The sequence below is a fragment of the Panicum virgatum genome, chromosome 3N (assembly GCF_016808335.1).
Source record: "Panicum virgatum strain AP13 chromosome 3N, P.virgatum_v5, whole genome shotgun sequence".
Classification (NCBI taxonomy): Eukaryota; Viridiplantae; Streptophyta; class Magnoliopsida; order Poales; family Poaceae; genus Panicum; species Panicum virgatum.
This window is the reverse complement of record NC_053147.1, coordinates 12,870,525-12,893,925: the sequence shown is the minus strand read 5'-3', so window position 1 is coordinate 12,893,925 and position 23,401 is coordinate 12,870,525. Positions and strand designations below refer to the sequence as shown.

The 23,401-nt window shown below is 47.2% G+C and overlaps 5 protein-coding genes across 15 annotated transcripts; 2 read left to right on the top strand and 3 right to left on the bottom strand.

Moving 5' to 3' along the window:
• Nucleotides 1–2,400: 2,400 nt before the first annotated feature.
• On the top strand, nt 2,401–3,360 carry LOC120667561 (translation initiation factor IF-2-like). The gene has a single exon (XM_039947613.1). It carries the CDS (start codon nt 2,401–2,403, stop codon nt 3,358–3,360), a length of 960 nt encoding a protein of 319 aa, XP_039803547.1.
• Nucleotides 3,361–3,523: 163 nt separating this feature from the next.
• LOC120664375 (peroxisomal membrane protein PEX14-like) lies at nt 3,524–12,235 on the top strand. Of its 8 annotated transcripts, none has more exons than XR_005670854.1 (13): nt 3,530–3,693; nt 3,817–4,028; nt 4,124–4,175; nt 4,294–4,469; nt 4,548–4,731; nt 4,803–4,973; nt 5,171–5,202; nt 5,296–5,338; nt 5,429–5,496; nt 6,396–6,440; nt 6,545–7,033; nt 7,319–7,420; nt 11,148–12,235. XR_005670854.1 is itself a non-coding variant. In XM_039943567.1 (11 exons), the coding sequence occupies exons 1-11, from the start codon at nt 3,642–3,644 to the stop codon at nt 6,980–6,982; spliced, it is 1,368 nt and encodes a 455-aa protein (XP_039799501.1). In that variant the 5' UTR covers nt 3,524–3,641; the 3' UTR covers nt 6,983–7,302. The 8 variants fall into 8 exon arrangements, 6 of the variants coding, with proteins under 6 accessions (XP_039799501.1, XP_039799498.1, XP_039799502.1 ...); XR_005670853.1 differs by having other exon boundaries at nt 5,426–5,496; nt 11,148–11,466; XM_039943567.1 differs by lacking the exons at nt 7,319–7,420; nt 11,148–12,235 and having other exon boundaries at nt 3,524–3,693; nt 3,820–4,028; nt 4,803–4,868; nt 5,426–5,496; nt 6,545–7,302.
• Nucleotides 8,075–14,009, bottom strand: LOC120664377. Of its 3 annotated transcripts, XM_039943571.1 has the most exons (8): nt 11,666–14,009; nt 11,470–11,571; nt 11,159–11,362; nt 10,307–10,575; nt 10,112–10,193; nt 8,958–9,083; nt 8,480–8,555; nt 8,075–8,396 (listed from the first exon to the last, which is right to left on the bottom strand). In XM_039943571.1, exon 1 carries the CDS (start codon nt 13,832–13,834, stop codon nt 12,728–12,730), a length of 1,107 nt encoding a protein of 368 aa, XP_039799505.1. In that variant the 5' UTR covers nt 13,835–14,009; the 3' UTR covers nt 8,075–8,396; nt 8,480–8,555; nt 8,958–9,083; nt 10,112–10,193; nt 10,307–10,575; nt 11,159–11,362; nt 11,470–11,571; nt 11,666–12,727. The 3 variants fall into 3 exon arrangements, with proteins under 3 accessions (XP_039799505.1, XP_039799504.1, XP_039799503.1); XM_039943570.1 differs by having other exon boundaries at nt 8,075–9,083; XM_039943569.1 differs by having other exon boundaries at nt 8,108–10,193.
• A 1,347-nt stretch (nt 14,010–15,356) lies between these two features.
• On the bottom strand, nt 15,357–17,740 carry LOC120664379 (abscisic acid 8'-hydroxylase 2-like). Its single transcript, XM_039943574.1, is given in 4 exon segments — nt 15,357–16,067; nt 16,183–16,307; nt 16,395–16,540; nt 16,542–17,740. Coding segments are annotated over 4 exon segments (1,491 nt in total). The 5' UTR covers nt 17,668–17,740; the 3' UTR covers nt 15,357–15,973.
• Nucleotides 17,741–19,299: 1,559 nt separating this feature from the next.
• LOC120664378 (SNF1-related protein kinase regulatory subunit beta-3) lies at nt 19,300–23,095 on the bottom strand. 2 transcript variants are annotated; one of them, XM_039943572.1, is made up of 4 exons: nt 22,850–23,095; nt 22,523–22,574; nt 20,025–20,074; nt 19,300–19,949 (listed from the first exon to the last, which is right to left on the bottom strand). In XM_039943572.1, the coding sequence occupies exons 3-4, from the start codon at nt 20,049–20,051 to the stop codon at nt 19,641–19,643; spliced, it is 336 nt and encodes a 111-aa protein (XP_039799506.1). In that variant the 5' UTR covers nt 20,052–20,074; nt 22,523–22,574; nt 22,850–23,095; the 3' UTR covers nt 19,300–19,640. The 2 variants fall into 2 exon arrangements, with proteins under 2 accessions (XP_039799506.1, XP_039799507.1); XM_039943573.1 differs by having other exon boundaries at nt 20,025–20,069.
• Nucleotides 23,096–23,401: the final 306 nt, after the last annotated feature.

The following is a 23,401-nucleotide window of genomic DNA, read 5'->3' as shown; positions in this document are numbered from 1 at the left end:
CTGACCCCAGGGGTCCGGTTGCTCAGCTCCTTTGGGCGTAATTACGGATAACTACGAGTCTTGACACAGCAAGAGGGAGTACCCTAGTCCAGAGGTACCGACACCGTGGATCTTGTGCACCCCGGTAGACTTGGTGAAGTTGTGCGCTCGAGGGTGGCGTCGATGCGGACGAGCGCGACGGTGGGTGTGTCTCCTTGACGAGATTCATGCCGGCGACCGTGACCACGATGTCGCCGCCGAGAACGCCGGGGATGACTCTGGTGGCGCCGCCGCCGACTCGCCCAACCCTGCGAGTGGCTCCGTGTGACCTTGACCAGCTCCTTCCCGTCGAAGCAGCAATTTTTTGGGAAGATTGATTTGGAGGAGGCGAGGGAGACGCGGATTTGGGAAAAGGAAGGAGGCACCGCTCTTTTACAGGCACGCGCGCGTGAGATCCAAAATTTGGTGTAGCGAAATTTTTGCGTTAACCTGTTTCCCTACGGTTCGGTATAAATTCGTAGGGATACCTGCCATCACGGTGCCAACATGGCAGACTTTTTCCTCGTTTTCCCTAGAAATGCATCAGATTCCTAGGGATTGGGTAGATTCCCTACGGTTCTAAAATTTCATTGTAGGGAAATAAACGTTCCCTAGGACACACTACAATTTTATAGGGAAAGATAAAAGCTCTAGGGAAACTTTTATGAGTTATTGGAGAAGATATTTTTTACAATTCCACAATAATCTTATCCCAATCGACTGACATATTCAGAAAGCCAAAATTCTCTCTTTATTTGAGGGGAATTAGAATGAAATATTGGGATAACCTGTAATTATTGAGAAAGAAAGGGATATCAGAAACTGCTAGAACATATCTTTATCTAATATTGATAGATGAGAGATAGCTAAAGATACTCAAGTGGGAGATATAGGAAGTAAAAAAAAGGTCAGATGTGAGGAAGATGTAAAATATCTAAACATGGTATAAGATTTTTCTACTAAAAGTATGCTGCATGTTACTATGTTATCCTTCTCAAGTCAATTCATCTTCACGGTAATATGCGTGCGTTGTTACAGATAATATAATAGATCTACATAGAGCCCGTTTAGTTAAAAAAAATTTCACCCAAATTTTTTTGCCTCCCCATTTGGATACATGCATGGAGCACTAAATATAGTTAAATACAAAACTAATTGCACAGTTTAGATATACATAACGAGACGAATCTTTTGAGCCTAATAAGTGCATGATTAGCCATAAGTGCTGCGGTAACTCACATGTGCTATAATGATGCGGTCAAAAGCCTCAAAAGGTTCGTCTCGCGGTTTCCAGATGAGTTCTGAAATTTGTTTTTTAATTAGTGTCTGAAAATCTCCCCGATATCTGGTCAAACATTCGATGTGACACCCAAATTTTTTTATTTCACCAATAAAACATACCCATAATAGTAACAACACTTTATGTTCATTCCCTCCATGTACACATCGTGTCGTGATCATGATTGTCCGGGATCCGATTTGGATTTCGATTGATTTTTCCAGCTTCCAATTATGATTTCCGGGTTTCAATTAGGATTTCGATTGACGAAAAACTAGTCAGACTCGTATACGGGGTGAACCAAGGTCCACCTGTTAATGATACAAGACGGACCAAACCAAAATTTGAGACGAAAACCTTACTCGCTTTAGAAATAGATACAAATAGATATAAATGTAGATAGATATAGATATATAGATATGTCGGGTTGAGGTCCTACCGATCATTTAAAAACACAAAACATTACAACAGAAAACCAATTACGAAAATTACAACAGAAAACCAATTACGAAAATGTAATGGAGTATCCAAACATAGATTTATTTATTATTAGTACACTGCAGTGCAAAAGGCACACAAAAAATTTTAATTTTCGTTATTAAAGGAGTATATATTATTTTCCCGAGAAATTTGCAAAAATGGGACCGCAAACATTAGCCTTTACAGTTTTGTCATTGGCCCTACATTTCATAGGCACAGATGGTCCCACCGTGTCATTCACTGAGAGTGGCAAATTTACGAGTGGTCAGTGTTTGTAGTCATAATATTGCAATTTTTTCTATTTTCCCATGTCAAAAATATTTGTTGGGAAATTGCCAATAGCAAGAATGTTGGGGGAAAATAATGCACGCGCCCACACAGAGGTACGGCGACCCGTTTCCTTTCTGTTTTGGAGTCCACGACTGAAATCTGAGCGAAAATTGGCTAGTGGACACTCTTCAATGGACTTTTGCTCTGGGACACTAAAAAATTTAGTTTTTGCTATAGCACATTCAAATTTTGTGTTTCTTTGCCATAGCACACTATGGATGGATAGATCAGAACAGTGTTAGCTACAGTAAATAAAGGCCCACATGTCATTGTCTTGAACGTTACCTTCTTCAATGGTGACTGCCGCGCCGAGCTCACCGCCCCGCCGCCCAACTTCGCCCCCAGCTCGCCGACGGCGTTCCGCGCCCAAGCTCGCCGACGGGAGCGCGCCGCCGACCCGTCGCGCGCCGAGCTCGCTGAGCCACTGCGGTCGGGCCTCCGCCGCGCAGCTCCGCGCCGAGCTCACCGCCCCGCCGCCCAACTCCGCCCCCGAGCTCGCCGACGGCGTTCCGCGCCCAAGCTCGCCGACGGGAGCGCGCCGCCGACCTGTCGCGCCCGAGCTCGCTGAGCCACTGCGGTCGGGCCTCCGCTGCGCAGCTCCGCGCCGAGCTCACCGCCCCGCCGCCCAACTCCGCCCCCGAGCTCGCCGACGGGTTCTGCGCCCAAGCTCGCCGACGAGCGAGCGCGCCGCCGACCCGTCGCGCACGAGCTCGCTGAGCCGCTGCCGCCGGGCCTCCACCGTGCAGCTCCGCGCCGAGCTCACCGCCCCGCCGCCCAACTCCGCCCTGGCACCGAGCTCGCCGACAGGTTCCGCGCCCAAGCTCGCCGACGAGCGAGCGCGCCGTCGACCCATCGCGCCCGAGCTCGCTGAGCCGCTGCCGCCGGGCCTCCGCCGCGTGATGATGCCCAAGCAGGCGTACGCCGCCATCGACCTCCCGATCCTGGGCCTGCTCTTCGGCACCATGATGGTCAGCATCTTTCTGGAGCTCGCCGACATGTTCGGCTACCTGGGCAAGGCGCTGGCGTGGCGCAGCCGCGGGAGCAAGGACCTGCTGTTTCGCGTCTGCCTCGTGTCCGCGGTGGCCAGCGCGCTCTTCATCGAGGACACCTACTGGGTCGTGCTCTTCATCGAGGACACCTACTGCGACGGCGCAGGAAGATCACCAGGACCACCAGCCACCAGCGCAGCATCATCATCGAGGACGCGCCAGACGACGGCGAGAAGGGCAAGGACGGGGGCGCAGCGAGGATGAGGCCGGCGACGGTGTCTGTAAGGTGGGAGCAGACGGAGGGAACGGTTGGCAAACGGCGATGTGCTATGGCAAACACAAAATTTGAGTGTGCTATAGCAAAGACTAAATTTTTTAGTGTCCTAGAGCAAAAATCACCATTGAAGAGTGTCCTCTGGCCAATTTTCCCGAAATCTGATGAGGTGATTGAGGTGGTTGAGGAGCACAAGGGAACGACGGCTCCCCCCGTTCCGTTCCGTTCCGTTCCGTTCCCGACGACTCCTGTGAGAGGCGTGGGCGAAGCCATGGCCTCCGCCACCGGCTCCGGCTCCGGCCAGCAGCAATTCCCTAGCACAGGTACCCGCCTCTCTCCAATACGATCATCTTCCCTCCTCTTACTGTTCGATTCGACTCGATTCCCAACTCTACAGGGGTTTGGGATCCTGATTGATGCCTGATTGGATGGGATCCTTGCCCTAGCAGCAGCAGCAGATGCTGACCCGGGAGCTGGGGCCGACAAGCTCGTGTTCGAGGCGGCGTCGCAGCCCATGAGGGAGGACTACGTCGAGAACGCCGTCAAGTTCCTCTCCCACCCCAAGGTCAGGGGCTCCCCCGTCGTCTACAGGCGGTCCTTCCTCGAGAAGAAGGGCCTCACCACCCAGGAGATCGACGAGGCCTTCCGAAGAGTCCCTGTAAGACACCACGCACCGCCTCCTTGGATCCACTCCGATAAAGACCGCCAGCAGATTTACTCATGCCCTCTCGCCTGCTTCCGATTCTGCTGCAGGATCCGCAACCAAGTGCCACTACTGCTACAGCTTCACAACCACAGCAGCAGGGTAAGTAAAACTACTTGCTAAATTGGTCGGTGCCTCATGCTTGTCTCATACTCTGATCTCATCAGGTTGATTTCAGCCACTAACGAGCTTGCCTTGTGTCGCTTTGTCTGCTTTTCAGCAAACATCCAGAATCAATCCACCGGAGTCCAAACTTACACACCACTGCAGTCTCTGCAGCCAGGAACTGCTGGCCCTGTAGTCCTTCGTACGCAGCCCAGGTTCAGCTGGTACCGAGCATTCCTTGCTGCAGGGCTGTTGCTTGGTTTTGGTGCCAGTGCTGCTGTCTTTATCAAGGTATTTCTCATTGCTGCCCAGACCACCCTACAGGGTTCCAACTTTCTGGCTGACTAATCGAGGCATGTTTGCTTGTAGAAACTGTTCCTTCCCAGGCTCAAGTCTTGGATACGCAAAGTTGTAGCAGAAGGCGATGAAACTCAAGGCAACCAACTTAAGGCCAAGATTGATGAGGAAACGGCAGAGGCTGTAAAGGCTTCTGCGTCTGCTGTTTCTGCTATTGCTAAAACGAACCAACAACTGCTTGCTTCAAAGGATGAAGGTTTCACTCCACTTGTTCATGTTTTGCTTCTTCTTTGTTGCCAGTAATGTTTATTGTATTCTTGTTGGCAGAAAAGAAGATACTTGTGACATTAACACAAGCTCTAGATTCCCAAGCCAAGGAGTTGAAATCTTTGAGTGAGTCGCTCAATCATAGCAGGGAGTCGATAAACATTACCAGGGAGGATAGATTTTCTCAGTACCGTCCACTTGAAGAGCATGCCCCTTCTGTTATAAGGAATGGTCAGCGTCGACAGTTGATGTTGCCTTTCATGCTTCAGTGGCTGGCTCTGTTATCAGAACAATACCTTGTGCTGTGTAAAATTATCTGCATGCAGGCCATAAATTAGAAAATTTTGCTTTCTTGTTCCAATATAATTGTTGGCCCTGATATCTATGAGAATCTCACGGCACTTCTGTTTGTTTGATTGCAATTCCAGGACCTGTTAACAGTTCATGGAGAGCTTCTCAGGTGTGCATTTATAATGTCCATTCCATATTCCTGTTCCACAAGCATGCTCATGCTTTGAATCAGTGTCCTATTTCTAACTTTCCCTTTTTGTAGCAAACTAACATGTACGGTGCATCAAATGGCGATTTTGGCTCCGGTTGGTCTCTTTTCTGATATCCTTTCTTTCTTTGCCTTCTTTGTGTGGTGTTTCCTTGTTTCTTTACCTACTGTTGGGTATCTTCAGCAGGGAGGTCTTCGTTTGCGCCAGCACCTATCGAACCTACGTCCGGGCCATTTTCAAGATCATATGCGGAGGTAAGGAGCTCACCAGTTTATAGTTGACATACTCTGCAACCATAGATAAACTCAGCTGGTTAGCCCAAAGGTGCGCGGACTCATGAGTCATGAGACCTGAGGTTGATCCCCAGTAGCACACGCCAGGTGGAGAAACAACCCAGTCAAAAGAAGCAAAACTGATTGGCATCTATATAACATCTGTAAAATTATTGGATTGTCTTGCACATAGCATGAGGTGAGGTGGCACATCCAGTCTAATAAACTATCTGGGACATCTAGTATTTGCTGGCCACCGGCCTTCTTTCAAGTTTCTGAATAGTTCAGATCTTAGTTTGTCAGCTCATTTTGCTAATCAGCTCGATAGGATTGTGTACTAAAGAGTTATCTGCAAATCCACCATACACAAATGCTTGCTTCTGTATTTTTCTTAGACATTATCTGGTCAGATCTAAAATAGTTTATTGAATGGCTGAAATTTAAAAGATATGTCATTCCTTTCTAACTAGGCATATAGAGGTTCCTGTTCTTGACAAAGCTAGTCCTTTTAAAATATATTGGCTATTACATCTTCTCAATATACATGTTGCTTGATCTCCCAAATACATTTATTTGTGAAATGTGCATATGGTTGGCATATTTGCTTCTATGATTTCTTTATTGATCTGTTGAAAGCTATTCAGCTCTGTCACGCTGTCACTTGTTTCTATATTTTTGTGGAACTCTTAGCTAAATATATGCACCTGCATAATTGATAAATACCTCACATTTTTGTATTCTTGACCAAATCACATCTATAACTGTAATGCATAACCACACGTATTTTATCTTCGTCCATTTAACTTATCAGTTGTCACTGAAAGCATGTGCCCTACTATGACTTAACTACTACCCTGATTGTATCTGTGTGTTTTGAGCAGACAATGTCCACTGCGCAACGAGGGGATAGGTCTTCTGGCAGTAAGGTGAGGAGATGTCCCCTGTCTGTTGCATTTACTGACAGAATGATCTCTTCGATTTGAGCTGACTTCCACATCATTTGTGTTTTTCCCTGAAAAAAAAATTACAGCCATGGGAGATGCAGCAGTATTCACAGCAGAGGCCTGGTTATGGATCCAACTCCCAGTTGAGTGATGATGGATCATACACTGATGCCCAGGACAGCTATCCTCCTTCCTATCACCAGAATGGAAAGGCCCCTGATTTTCAAGCAGATGATCCTAGGCCTTTGACCTACAACACTGGGGTTCAGGAAAGGCCGCCGCCTCAGCACCGCTGGGTGCCCCCTCAGCCTCCAGGCGTTGTCATGCCAGAAGCAGCGGCTGCCATACGTCAACCAAAGACCCTTCCTAAGCAGCCATCGAGCAATGTCTCTGAGACAGCTAGTGAGATGCAGGTGAATGGTGCTTCAAGTGCATCGGCTGTTGTCACCGAGGTGCCTGTTAATGGAGCTCCTGCAAGTGATGCTGGGCGTAGCGAAATCGAAGAACAATCAGAGGTCATCTAAGTAGAAGTGAGGTCCACCAAGAACCCAGAAGCAATCTAAAGCTAGATCCAGGTACATCTGGGAGTTTGACATACATTTCTGAATAATATCTGTTTCAGAACAACAGCTCAGCAGTGGAAGATGGATACCCATAAGAGCTTGCAAATAGTTTCTATATTTAGGTCAATGCTACTTTGTACACAGAAAAACGTATCAATAAGATTTTATGGCTGTGCATCTGGGAGTTCTTACAAAATGTGCTTGTGAATTGTTGTCTTCAGATCGTGGAATCTCTTATTAGCACCATAATGAATAAAATGGAGATGCTTGTTTGTTTGTTTGTTGTTTTCCATTCAGGTGAGCTGTTGCCTTTCTTGGGTCTTCCAAGGATGAGAACGCTGACGTGCAGATGGATTGTCATCGTCGGGTGAATGTTTTCCGGCGGTGCCGCCCGGGCAGGTACCTTTCCTGCCGTTAGATGTTTTCTTGATATCTGCGTTTTTCTGCCAGGCGCGGTGGCTCCATGTCCATTTTATGCCTCGCGTGTGTGAGGCACAAATTCCCCTACCTGCCCGGGCCCAACTGTGAGGTCTTTCCCCTTCCTCGATTCGCCCCGCCTGGCTCTCGGCTTCGTCGATCCCCTTTGTTTGCTGCCCCGAGCGCTGCCTCCTCACAGCCGGGTCAGCGCGTCGCCGGCCTGCAGACGCGCCTGCGCCTGCGCAAGGATGCCGCCGCCGAGAGGTCAGGTCCCCACATCGGCGCCTTCCCCGTGCAGCAGCGTCGCCGGCGTAGCAGCGAGCTCGTAGTGGCAGGACGCGGCGGGCTGGCCGAGGAGGCCACGCTGCCGCCGGCGAGCTGCGACGAGAGCTGGAGGCAACGCTGGAAGTGGGGGTGGGAGCTGGAGCTGCCATTGCAGCGCAAGGCTATCATCGGGTTGGAGGGCAGAGGGACAAGGTTGGAGCGGGAGCGGAGCGGGGTCTCGAACAGCTGCCCATAAGCTGAGAACCAAAATGTAGTAACAATACAATCATTAAAGCACATTAGATATTGGATTGGGAGTTGGTACGCTCAACATGACAGAGCTAGAGCATGGAAACCATAAATCACCACTAGTACATGGAACAAAATTGTCGAGATGCTCTTAGGTTCGGTAACCAAATCATTTAACCAAGCTGGTCTGAAACAGCTAGGAACAATACAATGGTTCAAGCACAGTTGGTGACACTTAGACAGTGTTCAATATAACAGACCAATTGTAACCTAACTTGAATGGTGAACAAAAGAACAGACGTAAACAATGTCACTTGCTTCCCACCAAAAACAAAGCAAAACAAATAGACACTGTGAATGGTCTGCTGTGACATCATCTCAAATGTCCAGGATGTCAATCAGCAAGTCTGGTACAGTAGCTCTGCATGATTTTCTCCATTTCAGCCTGTGTAAGCAAGATTAAATGGTGAGAATACATCCGAATCTGAAAGGAATGCAACAATGATTGTTGTTTAATTTAATGGTTACCATCTTAAATTGCCATAGAAGTTGGTTGCCATCAAATGCACGAGCATAGTGTGTGGCGAATAAACTTGAGTTGTTCCTGAATTAAGTTTCACAAGGTAATAGGATTCAGTGGGTTAATAATTAACTAGAAAAAGCTCCATGTTGTTACGGACCACTTTAACAGAAAAAGCTCCATGTTGTTATGGACCACTTTAACAGAACAAGCTCCTTGTTCTTATGGACCACTTTAACAGTAGAGTTAATGGTAGAAACCTAAATCATCTGGATGTAGATTGAAATTGGAGTGGCTATGGACCACTTTAACAGAGGATTCTTCAAATGTTTCGAGATCAGGCTCCATGTTGTTATGACTTAAATCACTATCATTGTGTTGTTCATGATTGTTGAGTGAACTACAGTAGATTAGTCGCATTCACCTGGCATTCAGGCTCCATGTTGTTATGACTTAAATCACTATCATTCTGGAGATAAAGCTTACATGTAGAGATGTATTTTCTGAGGTCAAGCTATCACATTTCTCCTGAAGTTGCTTCAATTCTTCTTTGAGTGAACTGTTTTCCTGCTTTAGTAAATCTGCACGGTTGGCTACTTCCTCCCATTCAGCCTGTAGTAAGCCATCCAAATATATAATACATCAAAGGGAAAACAACTAAAAGTTATACTAAGCTAATGCCATAGTTCCAATTTGATTTTTTTATTGCACGTCCATCCCTGGCATAACTAAGTATAACCCCAGCAGTTTCACATATTCATAGTAGTAACAGAGATGCAGTTGGCATTGGGTATACTACATTTAAATCAGACTACCCTCAATAGCAAATAAAAACACTTAAAATACTATAAATCCTGAATTACCATTAGAACCAAAGAACACGACTTTATATGAATTGACCATGAAGGTGGCAACATCTACCCTTTCTATGCATTACAGCTAGAAATAACCAAACAAATATGTTGCTCGTGCTATCAGTTATGTGCATGAGCTCAGAAACAAATATGCAGCCGTTGACAATGTGCCTCCAGAAAATTTTCTTTGGCCTTATAAAAAAAATAGATGAAAAATTACAATCTATTATTCCTAGGATGCTATCTGCATCCTAAGATCCTGGTTCAACAACCATCATCTTCTGAGCATAAATATATTGTTCTCATACTTATTCAGTTAAAATGTTGGTTGTCGTCTGTGAAAGACACCATCACTATTCTTGATTCCTAGAAAATTGCGCAGGAACATATTCATGCTCATGGTCATGCATATTTACATATTTGGCCATTATTCTCATCATCTACTGAAATTAGGTTTAACCATATCCTAATTTACAGTGGCTTAGGTTAGATATAGGTAGAGTTCATATTGTCCATAATTCTACAGCAACTGCACACATAATGTCATGATCCAATATATTTCACGGCCTTATACAGGAGAATAGGTAAAAATCTTATATGTACAACCAATTGTGTTTTATGGTGGCGAAAAATCCTGAGGTACCTTCCCCTTAACTTAGATCTATCACTAACAAGCTGATTGCTCTTGCTCCAAGATAAGCAGTTGGCAGAAATGCAAACCATCTACAAGATATTCTAAGCAATAATATCCACGGAGTCAAGTGAAATGCTGCAGACATTACAGACCTGTTTGCGCAATCTTGAGCGGCGAGCTGATTCCCTATTTGATTGCTTCCACTTTATTTTGTTTCTTCAATTCTCGCTCATCCTATGTTAATAAAAAAAAGGAAAAGGAAAAAAACTAAGAAGTAAGAAAAAATGCAAGGTAGGGTACCATAATAAAAGAAAGACAAGAAGAACAAAACCTTCACTGTGACAGACCTGTATATATACTATATAGCTGGATCACTGAGAACAATATCACGCGAATTTGATGAAGGAGCTGATGCTGGCGCTGCAATAACTTTACCATGCACAGGTACAGATGCAGGAGCACCCCAGTAATCCACTCCCATATTCAGAGTAGTTGCTGGACCACCCATCGGAGGGGGGACAGGCCAAAATGGCACCATGGGGTTAAGCACAACTGGACCAGAAGATGGTTGTGTGGGTTCAACTGCAGAGCTTTTGAGTACCTTTACTCCTAGAATCTGGAAAGAAAGAAGTACTTAGAGTTTTAGACTAGTCATTTCCTGACAGAAGAAGTAACCTAACTAATGTATTTTTTGCGCTAATAAAAACACAAAGTTTGCTTCTCAGTACATATTCCCCCAATGGGGATAAAAAGTAGTTGGTTACAAATTATATAAAGCTTCAAGTCTTACCATTACCCTGCCCGCGCTCAGAACTATCCTTACTACCATTAATAGCATGAGAATGGTCATATCGAGCATATAAATCAAGAAAAATTGAGAGGGAGAGGGTAGCGAGCATCCTTCTAGTTTGTCAATGGGATAGCAGGCTAACCATGTGTTTTGAAAGTGTGGCAAACATATATACAGCTAAACATACAAGTCAGTACAGCAATCAACGAGAAGATAGATTAAACAGAAAACTAGGTTTGCAAATATTTTTAGTATCTCATGAAAGCTATGAATTGTAAAAGAATGGGTCCATGCTTAACATTATTTGAGATGAAATGCGACTTAAGGATGGTCAGTAAATTTGTTAAGCACTGGGCAATAAAGAAACTTTACCTGAAAATGATTATCTTTTCATTCAGGAGGTGCTTACCAAAATGAGGAAGAAGCAGCTTCCACAAGTGAGTTATGCTCCACAGGGCAACTTGCTACATCCAGATGAACTCCTGAATCATTGGAGCTCTGATCTTGTCCAACACGGCTAGTAACATTTTTTTCCTTTCAAGTCATCACCCGCATAGTGCAGCACCCCCTTTGCTGGATGTCATTACCATATCCTGGAATGTCACTGCGGCACCTAACATCCAAAATGCATACATGAAAACACTGCTCAGAACAGCACAGTGGGGAAACTGAGTTGCTAAAAAAGGAGTTCAAGAAATCAACTTGGAATAGAGCACATACCATTTTTATTTTCCATCTGGAGGTTGAAGTGTGATTGGAGCATGAATGAGAAGCAGTTAAGAACGGCCGCCTGTTCAATCGAAAGTAATCCCATTGCTGTTTCTGGAAGTTCAAGCAAAGATTGAGTTTGGGTCACCGGGAAGACAACCAAAACAAAACTGAATGGCGGACTAGAAAACCAGATCGAGGCTACTACCTGTACCGTCGACTGAAATTGGATCATCGGGGGGCTCTACCCCATTGCTCTCCTCCTCTCTTGAAGCTTACCGCTCCTCTCTAGCAGACATAGGTGTTGGTCAAAAACCGGATCTAGGAAGAGGAAGCCGACTCCATGGTTGAGCTCGTGAGGAAGAAAGCGCTCTAGCCCAACAGATGCGGTACTACCTCGAAGGAGAACCCAGACACAGAAATGGATCCCACCAACTTTGCCTCGCTCCGTGCCTGGCGTCTCTCTCCTCCACATTTTGCATGCCGAGGCATTGCGAGGCGGGAACAGGTTGGAAGCCTGGTGCTGGTGGGACCAGCTTCGATCGAAGAATCAAGGCGCACCAATTTTGAAGCAGGATCAACGGTGGAGAGCTTGCCTGCCCGGGCCGGCACGGCTGGGAAAACCACACTCGTCATTGTCTGTTCATGCTATCCTCAGACCCCTGTCCTGCACGCATCATCTAGATTCAGTTGGGCATTTCTGTTGTGCATGCATCATCTTATAGGCTTTTTCAAAGAAAAAAAAGGCATACCCATCCCATTTCAGTGGGAATTTGCACGGAAGGATCCAATTGCTTGATAATTACCGTCAGCCTGCTAAAAGGTTCCCAAATGCATGCTTATTCTTTTCTTTAAACGAAAAAACACGTGCTTATTCGATTCTTTTCTTCAATTTTGGACTAGATGGGAACTAGGATTGCAGCTGCAGGCTAATGAACTGCACCAGTACAATATTTTAAAAACAAAGGGATTAGGGATATTACCCTGAAAATGGATGATAAAAATATATATTATATAGCAGAGTCTAGTACAAATTACCACTAAATGGAGCAGCGATGCATGCAGCAGGTCTACCATTTACACGACAAAATGAGATGACAACTAGGATTACCGCTGCTGAAATGGATCTCAGGATCTACGCTACAACTACAGAAGACTGGAATCTGATGATCAGCTGCTAGAAAGAACAGGGGTCAGTCCCAGAACCGAGCACGGTAACCGTACATGCTGCTGGAGCTGGAGTGCCGGGTGCTGACTTGCCGAGCTGAGCCTAATGGTGAAGAGCGGTAGCAGAACTACCCCTACCCTGCAGCATCTTGTCAACCTTGGCCAGAAGACCTTGCATTTCTCCCACAAGGTTGCCCGTGGCCTTGAACGGCGAGGACCGGCGGTTCAAGGACGCGATCATCCTCTCAAGGTTGCTCCTGATGTCCGTGAGCGGGAGCTTCGGGACGGGCGGCGGCGCGCCGCGGATGGTGGGAGGGAGATCCTGGAGGCTTGGCACCGCACATGGAGGCACGAGCGCGCCGAGAGCTCCTGCGAATGCGCAGCTCAAGGCGGCCTCCGCCTCAGCCCTGGTGGCGAACGCCACGCGCGCGCTGTGCTTGTCTTGGGCAACGGCGGTCTCGGAGTCGATCACGGAGCCGAACCTGCGGAACGTGGAGACGAGGTCCTCCTTGGAGGGCAGAGGAGCCCCCGCTGCGAAGTCGAGGACGAGTGCCACGGGGTTCCCCAAGTGCTGCTGCTCGTGCCCGGCGCTCCTCATCCGTTTCTTGTACTTCTTCTTCTTCGCTGGGGGAGCAGGATTAGCGAGACCATTTGCTGCATTGGCTGCGAAACCGGCCGATTTGTGTGCCCAAATGTGTCCATCAGCAGGAGGAGCTTGGAGATTCTTCTTCGTCTTGGCTGGGGCTGGGGCTGGGGCTGGGGATCCATCACCAGGCCTAATGGCAGGGCCTGCACTGAGGTTGACCATCGTGTGGCCGCCATCAGCAGCAGCAGGTGATGGGGGCTTGGTGCTACCACCGCCGGGGGCGGCGGCACGGCAACCGGGGTGAGTGTCGAAGGTCCCGGTGGTGGCCCAGCTGTTCCTGTTTCTCCTGTACAGGGCCAGGAAGCGGAGGGCCGCCGGATCCACCCCCTGCCCGTGCCGAGGCGCGGCGGCTAGGACAGCGGACAGCGCCTCCGCGGCGGGGACATTTGGCGGCGGCTCCTCCCCGGCGACCTCCTCCTCCTGGACATCTCTGTCGGTGTAGGGAGGGGAGAGGTACCTGCTCCTCTTGCGCGCGCGCTTGGTGAGCGCCAGTGCCGCCTCGTCGACGTCCTTGGCGGGAGGTGGTTGGGCCAGCGGGCTGCCTCCAGTGCCACCCCCCTCCATGGAAACGGGCGGCAGCCGGGGCCCGGGGCGGCGGCGGTGAGGGAGAAGAAGCTCTAGCTCAACGGCGGCGAGGCAGGGTGGAGCGGACTACTGGACTGTGGACTTGGGAAGTGGAGGGTGGGGCCCGCCACTCCTGGGAACAGTTTAATGAAGCGCTCTCCCTCCCTTTCACGTGCACGAGCGCCCGATGACGCGTGTCGCTAGGGCTGCACCTCGGGCGCAGTTTGCAGGTCGGCTGCACAGAATTTTTTTCTCCATGCTCCTCGTCACTCCACTGATCACGATTATTTTCAGAGAGGCCCAAAAAAAGCTCCTTTTTCCCACGTGAAATGAAATGAAATGAAATGTGGAGTCGTCGAATATGAAAATTGGTCGGGACTAGCTCAGCCCAGCTCTGGGAGTCTGGGTGCCCTACTGTCGTCCTGGCAGTGCTGAAGATTGCAAGAAGAGTTTCAGAAATCCGAATGCATCTTTATTCCAAATCTTTGACGATTTTTGTTTCATAATGGATCTTTATTCCACATCTTTCTGTCAGTTCCAAAACGCACAGGAACCTGACATGCTTTGGGTAAAATAGCATCCGCATTGTGCATAAAGGGTATCGACATTTCAAATGTCAAGTCAATCGATGCTTGTCAATCGATGCTTGTGTTTAGTTCCTCTTCAAAATTTTTTAAAGAGATTCTTGTTATTTAGAGTATTAAATAAAATTTGTTTTTAAAATTTTTTGTAAGGATGGATTGTAACCGCGAGATGAATCTAATAAGTCTAATTAATTTATAATTAGCAGATGGTTAAAGTACCATCAATGTTGAAATCATGGATTAAGTAAGCTCATTGATTCATCTCGCGACAATTTATCTGTATAAAAAATTTTGTAAACACATTTTATTTAATATTTCTAAATAATAAGATTTTTTTTATATGACGAGGCATAAATTTTTAATTTTTTGAAGAGGAAACTCCTAACTCGGGCTCCACCTAACATATCTGACATGGTCTTGAAGCGTCTATTTACTTTTCCTATCCCTTCCTCTCACAGTCGGAGAAGCTAGAGGTGCCATGAAGGGCGTGTTTGGGAGGGTTTCAAAAGCAGTTCCAGCTCCGGCTGCCCTCTCAAACAGGTTGTTTTGGACCAGCTTCGCTGGTGAAACTGGCTATGAAGCCATTTTCGGCTTCCACTGGCATGGTGAAGCCTCAAAATCGTGGCTTCACCAGCTTCATGGACGGCTTCTACCTCGGTGGAAGCAAAGTTGGAACAGAGAAGCTGTTTTACCAAATGTTTTTCAAAACGGCTCCAACTCCATCCGAGAAGCTGCTCCACCAGAGGAGCCAGAGCCGGAGCTGTGTTTGGAGGAGTCGAACCCTTGTCAAAGAGGCCCAAATTGTGGCTCCTCCGGCTCTAGCTCCTTTGACACCACCGAGGGAGAAGCTCGAGCCGATGATGAAACCCGGCCAAAAACCGGCTACAACCAGCCAGTAATGTTTTTTTTACACTAAATCAGCACCGCACCAGCCACCAGTCAGACAACAGTACTTTTTTCTTATAATAAATCAACACCAGCCACAGCCAGACGAACAGAGCGATTGCAATGTGCAAGCTTGGATGGTGGGGCCCACTACAACAAAAACGACTCTCCTTTCCCGTCAGGCCAACAGCACAGACATTCGATCCCCTTCGTGCTCCTCCTCCTCCGTCCATCCGCCTTCAAATTCCTCCCAAATAAGCACAAACTAATGAACTATCCAATGCAGTTCCAAATTAGATGTTGACATCAGGAACTAAAGTCTGCTCACCATGCAAATGCAGTTTAGTGAAACATATATGCAAACGGAATTAATGATGGCCAAAATCTTAATCAACTTCAAGACTAGGTTGAAACAAAGAAATTCCTTGTATTATTGAATGGGAGCATTTAGGAGTATGAAACATGAGCATGCCATTCTTTCCCATACAGAGTTAGTGTGCTTGGCTTTCTTCATTGATCCCAGGAGCGCGACTCTAACACAGTCTGATGAGTGATGCTGATCCACTAGCTAGGCCATATATGAGAAATAAATTAATAAAACCTTACAGGAGATTCATTCCTACCCCCAAGTTATTGTCCGATCCGATCTGATCCATGGTTCATCATATATTCATATGGGGGTGAGGTGAATGGGGCATCCGTTCTTGAGCCTAGGAAACATTGCCCACTTCTCAAGGCTTGTGTCCTCGTCTGCTATCTCCCATCTGCAACAGTACCCATATCGGTTAGCCTTCCTGAATTCAGTTCCCCTCGAGGATCGGTTAAAACAGATTTCAATTCATTCGCCATCATCAGTAAGTACTGCTACATGGTCTGAACCTGAAGGTCGTAACAAGCCGGTGCAGAAAGATGAGCATCATGATCTTGGCGAGGTTCATCCCCAAGCAGGTTCTCCCGCCTGCTCCGAACACCAGGAAGCTGTACGGCGGCTTCTTGTCCTCCCCCTGTTCAATCCAATGCATACATGTGTATTAATCTGTCAAAGTCAAAACCAAACTGGTTCTAGCTGCCTTCTTCCTAGGCTTACGTACGTTGAACCTCCAAGGATCAAACATGGTGGGGTTTTCGTAAATCGTCGGATCATAGTGCAGGGACCTCGCATCGACGTTCCCAATCCAGCCCTTGTTGATCTGAAACCCTGTTGCGATACGTTCAGTATTTTGGGTTCTTCATCAGCACACTTTCGGATCATAGTGCGGATCTCTCGTCCGTGAGGAGCGCCTCGTCGTCGTTGTCCGGTTGTTGCTGCTGCTGGGTCCGGAGGAGAAGGCTCTGCAGGAAGTCCATGTCGCCGCCGCCGTGATCACCGCGCTGCCGCAGGCAGCCGTCCCGCCGTCTGGAGGCGATCTCTCGCCTGAGCAGCTCCATGATCCGCTTCCGCGCACGGAGGCCCGCGTGGAACCTCGTGCCCGGCAGCCTGAGCGGGAACGCCAGCATGGCCCGCGTCACGGCCAGCACGTCGCCCTGGAGCTGCCTCTTGGCGTCGCGCGGCAGCGTGGCCACGAGCATGTCGCGGATCGCCTCGAAGGTTACGCCGAGCGCGGCGTCGAGCACCACGACGGCGGCGGCGGCGCGGCCGCCCGAGGAGGAGGAGGCCCAGCCCCGCATGAGCCGGAGCGTGAGGGCGTCGAAGGCGGCGGCGAAGGACGCGGTGGCACGGGCGCTGAAGAGGGGCGCGACGGCGCGGCGCAGGGAGCGGTGCGCGGCGTGGGAGGCGCAGAGGAGGCTGTGCTCGCCGAGGAGGTCCGCGACGGTGCGCACGTAGCGCTTGGAGAAGCCGGCGGGCTCGGCGGCGAGGAGCGACCTGGCGGCGTCGCGCGAGGAGACGAAGACGTGGGTGGCGCCGAAGAGCGCGGTGCGGAAGCAGGGGGGCCCGTGCCGGCGGTGGCGCGCGTGCACGAAGCTGTAGAAGCCCCTGCCGCTGCCGTTGGCGGCCACGAAGGCCAGCGTCTCCACGACGGACCACCACCACCCGCTCCCCCTTCCCGGCGGCTCTGGCCGTCGTGCATTATCGTCCTGATGCCGCCGGCTCTTCTTCTCCTTGGAAATCCTGCCTTTGAGCTTGAGGAGGAGGCTTTCCTTATTAGAGGAGTTGCTCACGACGCAGAAGCAGTAGATCGCCGACGAAGCGGCCAAGAGAAAGAGGCAGACGGCGACGGCGGCGACCAAGGAGACGCCGCAGGGACTACTGGCGCCGGTAGGGGGAGGACGAAGACTCTGGCTTTGGCATGCTGCGGCTTCGAGCTGGTGGTGGCGCATGCCGCCGTCCATGGATACGATGGAGAAGAGCTTTGGCTTCCCCATTGCTCGTCGGAAACAGCTCAAGTTAAAGCCTGCCTAGACCCTCGTCGAGTCTGTTTAAGTGGCGGCACAGTGGTGTGACTTGTCAGGTCAGAAGATAGATGCTCCTTGTTTCTTCGCTCGGTAGCCAGGCTTTGTTTAGTTTCCAAAAAAAATTCTATAGTACCCAAATCTTCGGACATGTATAAAACATTAAATACAGTTGAAAAAATAATTAATTACATAGTCTAACTGATTATCACGAGATGAATCTATTAAACATAATTAGTCTATAATTAGACATTATTTATCAAATTACAACAAAATATGCTACAGTACCAAAACTCAAACTTTTTCACCGGGCACGACAGGCCAGCCAGCCAGCCGCCAAAGTTGCGGCGCGCGTGCTGTAGTTGAGCCGCGCAGTCCCCGGCCCGATGATGGCAGCGATAAATCGCCGCCGCACACCGCACCTTCAGGGAGCGACCAGCTGAGCAGTGATCAAGCACTAGCAACCGGGGCAACTAAACCCTGCCGTGGATTCGTGCGTGATCCACCATCCATCCATCGGTGACGTCAAGCAGCAGGATCATCAGGGCCGGCCGAGAGTGGTGGTGCTCCACTGCTATTCGTCTCGCCATGGCACCATCATTCATTCCCTCTTCCTGCTAAGCTAGCTCCATGATTGAGATCAAGTGCGGCATGATTAAGATTTTGTTTAGATGGTATAAAGTGTCACATTGGATATTTCAACAGACATTTAGAGTATTAAATGTGAACTAATTACAAAATAAATTATATAATCTGTCTGTAAACTAAGCCCTTGCTTAGATGTTTAAAATTTTGGCTATAAAACACTGTAGCACTTCGTTTGTATTTGATAATTATTTTCCCGCCATGAATTAATTAGGCTCAAAAGATTCGTCTCGCAAATTATAGACAAAATATGTAATTAGTTATTTTATTTAGCTACATTTAATACTCCATGCATGCGTTCAAAGATTCGATGTGATGAAAAATCTTGTAAAGTTTTGGAATTTTGAAGGCATCTAAACAGAGGGTAAGAAATAAATTTATTAAGCCTAATTAATCTGTCATCAGAGTATGTGTTATTGTAGTTTAGTGTCTAATCACGACCTAATTGTGTTTATTAGATTCGTCTCGTAATTTATAAGTAAACTATGTAATTAGTTTTTTTATTTTATCTATATTTAATTCTTGTGCCGCAATATTTAATGTGACACTTTTAGAAGTTTGAATTTTGAATCTAAACAAGCAACTTTTTTATGCCGATTGTGATCACAACACGTCAGCTCCTCGATCGATGGATGGATATGATGTGATGTAGCAAGCATCGTCATCTCTTACGCGACAAATGTTCTCAGTGCGGGCGTCTTTCCGATCATCATGCATTTCCGATCGAGATGGGGGAAAACTTGCTTGGTTGCTTATTGCTGCACCTGGAGGGTGGAAGCCACCTTGCCAAGCCTTTCGATCCTCACCATACAGGAGTCCAGCTAGTCCGCACAAGATCATCATGTTGACCGCCACATGGGAGTAGCAAGTCCGCACGATTAATGCCAAACAGCACTACTAGCAGTAGCTGGTGCCTAAAATGCACTACTAGCAGCAACCCCACACGGAAAGTCAGTCAACGACACAACAGGACCATACATCACCAGACAGATTCCCACTATTTTGTCAACGACACAACAGAGTTAAGCTACGCAGATCATAACTACAACAGGACCATCATTGCCACCACCAACAGCCAATTAAGTACAAGGCTAATCATTCGAAAATGACGGGCAGCCTATGGGTTTCTTGCATGTTTCTGCGCCGACTACAACAGGGGGTTCTTCTGTTTCTGCAGAATCTGCACAACTACAACAGGAGAGGGGGTTCTATTTGTTCGATGGGCCGCAACCCAAGCGTGTTTAATTACCATTCCTGGGCAGAGAAACGGAAGCAGGAGCAGGGCACAGAATAGCCACACCCTACCGCCTCAGCACTGGCTTGTAAAGAACAACTGTCACAAACTTCGCCCTGAACCGGTGTGTGATCCCCAGAGCAACCACGGATCTTGTGTTCTCTTTCTCGATGTAAAGGTGGTTGAGCACCACGGTCTGGGGTTGAGGTAGGGGGCTCGATTCATCTTGGCTTGGCGGGAAGCTCAATAGCGTATGCTGGAGATGAGGAGGGACCAATGGGGGCTCCCGACCTTCATCTTCATTTCCAGGAATAGGGTTGTTGTAGCTAGCATCCGGTGAAGGCGGGACTTCAAATCCAACAACATGGACCCCTTCCTGCATCATGGTTAGTCATCGTAAACGAGGAAGTAACTGGGGACCTATGCAAGGTTATATTCTGATAGTTCTTACATGGTCATCCCTGCCATGTTGGTCCATATTCCAACAGCTTGTTGCCTACACTGGTGAAATAATAGAATGTGTTCATGTTAGTAAAGAATTTAAAGAATTAATATGCACAGGGACATTAGAAAATACAATTCAAATGGCGTGATCATACTAACTACAAGATTCCAAGTAACAATATGGATCCCAATGCTATTCCCAGAGCTCAATATTAGCCTAAAGTACTTGGGAAAAGATCATTGTCATATCATATACTAGTTAAATATTACAAGGTACTACAACCCTGTAAACGGTGCTCTATCTCTCACTTGATCTTGTAGTGAGCACATGAATCATCCTTGTTAATTGTACTGATTTTTCTATTTGACATTGGATTTATGTCTATACTTATAGAATCAAAAATATGTAATGTATCACTCTTGATGATAGAAACTTAGGAATTGTCAACAATGGCATCTAAGATAAACGGCGCAGTCATAACTCATCGCAGGTACTTAAGCACTCCTGGATCATGCAACCAAGCCGTAGTAGCCTGTCAAATATCCTTCAAACTTAAAGTAACCAGGAACCGTGAAAATGACCCCTTTTGGCTAGTAGTCAGTTATTAGAACATTGATTTCAAGTAAACACATGAACCAATTGGTAATTGGTATTATCCTTGGCCAAATTTGTTTTGGAACTATGGCAACAGGAATAGGCAATAACCAACGAGTTAAATTATTTAAATTGAACACATTAAGTCAAATTGGGTCATTCCACCTGCAACCGATAGAAGGTAGCAAAATAACTGTCTGTGGTTGCCAGAAATTAGGTGAATCAATATCTCAATGCACAATGGAAAGCGAAAACAAGACAAATTGAAGGAAACTTCATTGGTGTAGTAGGAAATAACTTTACTAGAATCCAAGAAACCTCTCAGCCTAAAAAAGTAGGAAAAAGGCGGATGAGGTAAACTATTACATGGAAACTACATCAACACCCAGAAGTTGGAAGAACCATCAAAGTATTTAGAGTTTAGAGGTTTGTAGTATTCAAATGATAACCAAACTCAAAACCTAACGGATTCACAGAAAATATTATTACTAATGCAACAAAATAAGCCAAAGTTACATTCTGCACCTATATCTTACAGGGTATGCTAGTACAACCAACAAAAAGTACCAAAGTACTCAGATTCAGCACCATCATTCATTAACTTAGGCGGTCTACTAGTTTAGAAGCTACAGATTTTATGGAAGATAATTTTTGTAGCTATTTTTTGTTGTGGGGCAACAGGATGGCAGTTATTTGTAGCTTATAAACTAATAGAACTAAGTTAATTTTTGTAATTTTACCTGCAAAACAATTGGTTCAGTCGGATTGAATTTTAGGGTGGACCTCAAGGGACGGTGGCCGAATCATCTCTCCAATAGCATAGAGAATTTGGTGAAATAACACTGACTGCTTCAAAAATTCTTCTAAAATTAAGATATATCAACCTAAACCTACAATTGTGGACAGCCACTTGCAGCCACATGGGAACCTGTTCCTCAATTGAGCTGTTAATTATGCCTGTAAGCAAGCGGTTTTTGTACTAAGCAATGTCCACAAGTGGAAAAGGGGGCTCTCCTCACGAGAAGTTGTTCTACACAGTGCCTATTATCATCGAGGAAAATGAACATAAGGTTTGGATCCTAATTTTGTCTCTTTCAGCTAAGGGACCGTAGGTGACAGGTGGTCTGCGGCACAAAATGCGTCTATGCACATTGTAGCAACACCTCTAGCAGCCTGACCAATAATTTTGCACCACTTGACAGCCAAATCATCCATCTAAACATTTTAACCAATGACAAATTGCAATTAGAAATTGACATATACAAATCAAAATCACATATGAAAGGGCAAAAAGCCTCAGAACTCACCCATGTTGTGTATTTAGCATAAAGTTCAGTTAAGATTGGAAATAATTCAGATAAGCTTAAGAGTTATAGCCAGGATTTGAGAATTCCCTCGTATGAGAAAAAAAAGGCATCATGACAATACACTTTGCCAGGGGCGGAGCCTAGTGGAGGCCAAACTGGGCTCCCCCCCCCCCCCCCCCCCCCCTTGCTTGGTGAAATTTTGCATGTCTGTCTCCTCCTAAACTCTTGCTGCACATATGCATGACCCCATGCAGCATAGCAACAGCTGCACGCCACTCCTGATTAAATTGATTCTCTCTGGCTGGATGCTAGTTGCACTTGTTTATACTGTCAAAAAATTTCTACATGAACTTTTGTATAGGTGTCTGTGTTGGCGCTATGAATTGGCCCCCCCTAGTTTTTCTTCACGCTCCGCCACTGCACTTTGCAGTTTCTTTTTTGCGACAAACTCATGCAACTAAGTACTACTGACGAGCTAATAAATAACCAAACCAATAATGCTATACAAAACTAACTTTATACTCATAACAACTGGTATGTTCGAGTGCTCAAACTGGAGCGTGCAGCGAGCGTCTGGTATATGAGGAATCGAGCAGGGCATACCTTGCTGCTCCGGAGGGGATTGCGAGGCCTCCTTGCTGGCGGTACAGCGGATCTGCAGCAAGAGGAGGAAAAGGTCAGGATGGGCAGGATCTGGGGCGGCCGGCGGAGGGCCAACCCTAGTCTCCATGCGCCATGGGCCAGTACACACCAGAAGCGGACCCAGCATAGGACATGGGTGTACACATGCACACCGATAATTTTTGCAAACGAAATCGAAGTTAGTATGTAATAAATTGTAAGCGGATCAGATCCGAATACAAATAGTTTTGTTAGGGTTTGGGGTGCTCCGCCTCGCACAGCAGGAGGAAAGAGAAGGGGCAGGCATACCTGGTGGAAGCTCTTCGCCGGCAAAGGGCTGGGCGAAGGCGTGACGGATGGCGCCGCCGCTCGCCCAGTCGTCGCCGCCAGGGAAGGAAGACCAAGGGAGGAGAGAGTCAGAGAGAAGGGAAAGGGGAAGAAACAGAGATGAACCTGAAGCCCTGAGCCCTGAGGGGGAGGGCTGTCGACGAGCCGAGCTCAAGCGAGCCTGCCACCTCAAGCTGGATGGTCGAGTTCGTTCGATAGCATACCGGAGCCGAGGTCGATCTGAAGCGTGCAGACAAGCTCGAACTCGGTTCGCGATAGGCTCGCCAAGTCCCGAGCTCGACTTGAATAGGCTCGTCTACTGTAGATATTCCTAATTATAATTGGATGTGAGGATGATGACACATGAATACTCCTCTCCATTCCAAATTGTACATCTTTTTAGTTTTCTAGATTCATAGTATGCATCTAGATATAACATATACATAGTAAAAATTATAAATCTAAAAAAATCAAAACAATTTACATTTTAAAACGGACAGAGTATATAAGAAATGGCCGAATTTGTTACTCTAT

Coding starts and splice junctions, on each gene's coding strand:
- LOC120667561 (XM_039947613.1), top strand. CDS start 2,401: ATGGTGACTGCCGCGCCGAGCTCACCGCCCCGCCGCCCAACTTCGCCC.
- LOC120664375 (XM_039943563.1), top strand. CDS start 3,642: ATGGCCTCCGCCACCGGCTCCGGCTCCGGCCAGCAGCAATTCCCTAGC. Junction 4,974..5,170: donor CCCTTCTGTTATAAGGAATG/GTCAGCGTCGAC, acceptor TTGCAATTCCAG/GACCTGTTAACAGTTCATGG. Junction 5,497..6,395: donor TTTCAAGATCATATGCGGAG/GTAAGGAGCTCA, acceptor TGTTTTGAGCAG/ACAATGTCCACTGCGCAACG.
- LOC120664377 (XM_039943570.1), bottom strand. CDS start 13,834: ATGGAGGGGGGTGGCACTGGAGGCAGCCCGCTGGCCCAACCACCTCCC.
- LOC120664378 (XM_039943572.1), bottom strand. CDS start 20,051: ATGGACCAACATGGCAGGGATGACCAT. Junction 19,950..20,024: donor AACATGGCAGGGATGACCAT/GTAAGAACTATC, acceptor ACCATGATGCAG/GAAGGGGTCCATGTTGTTGG.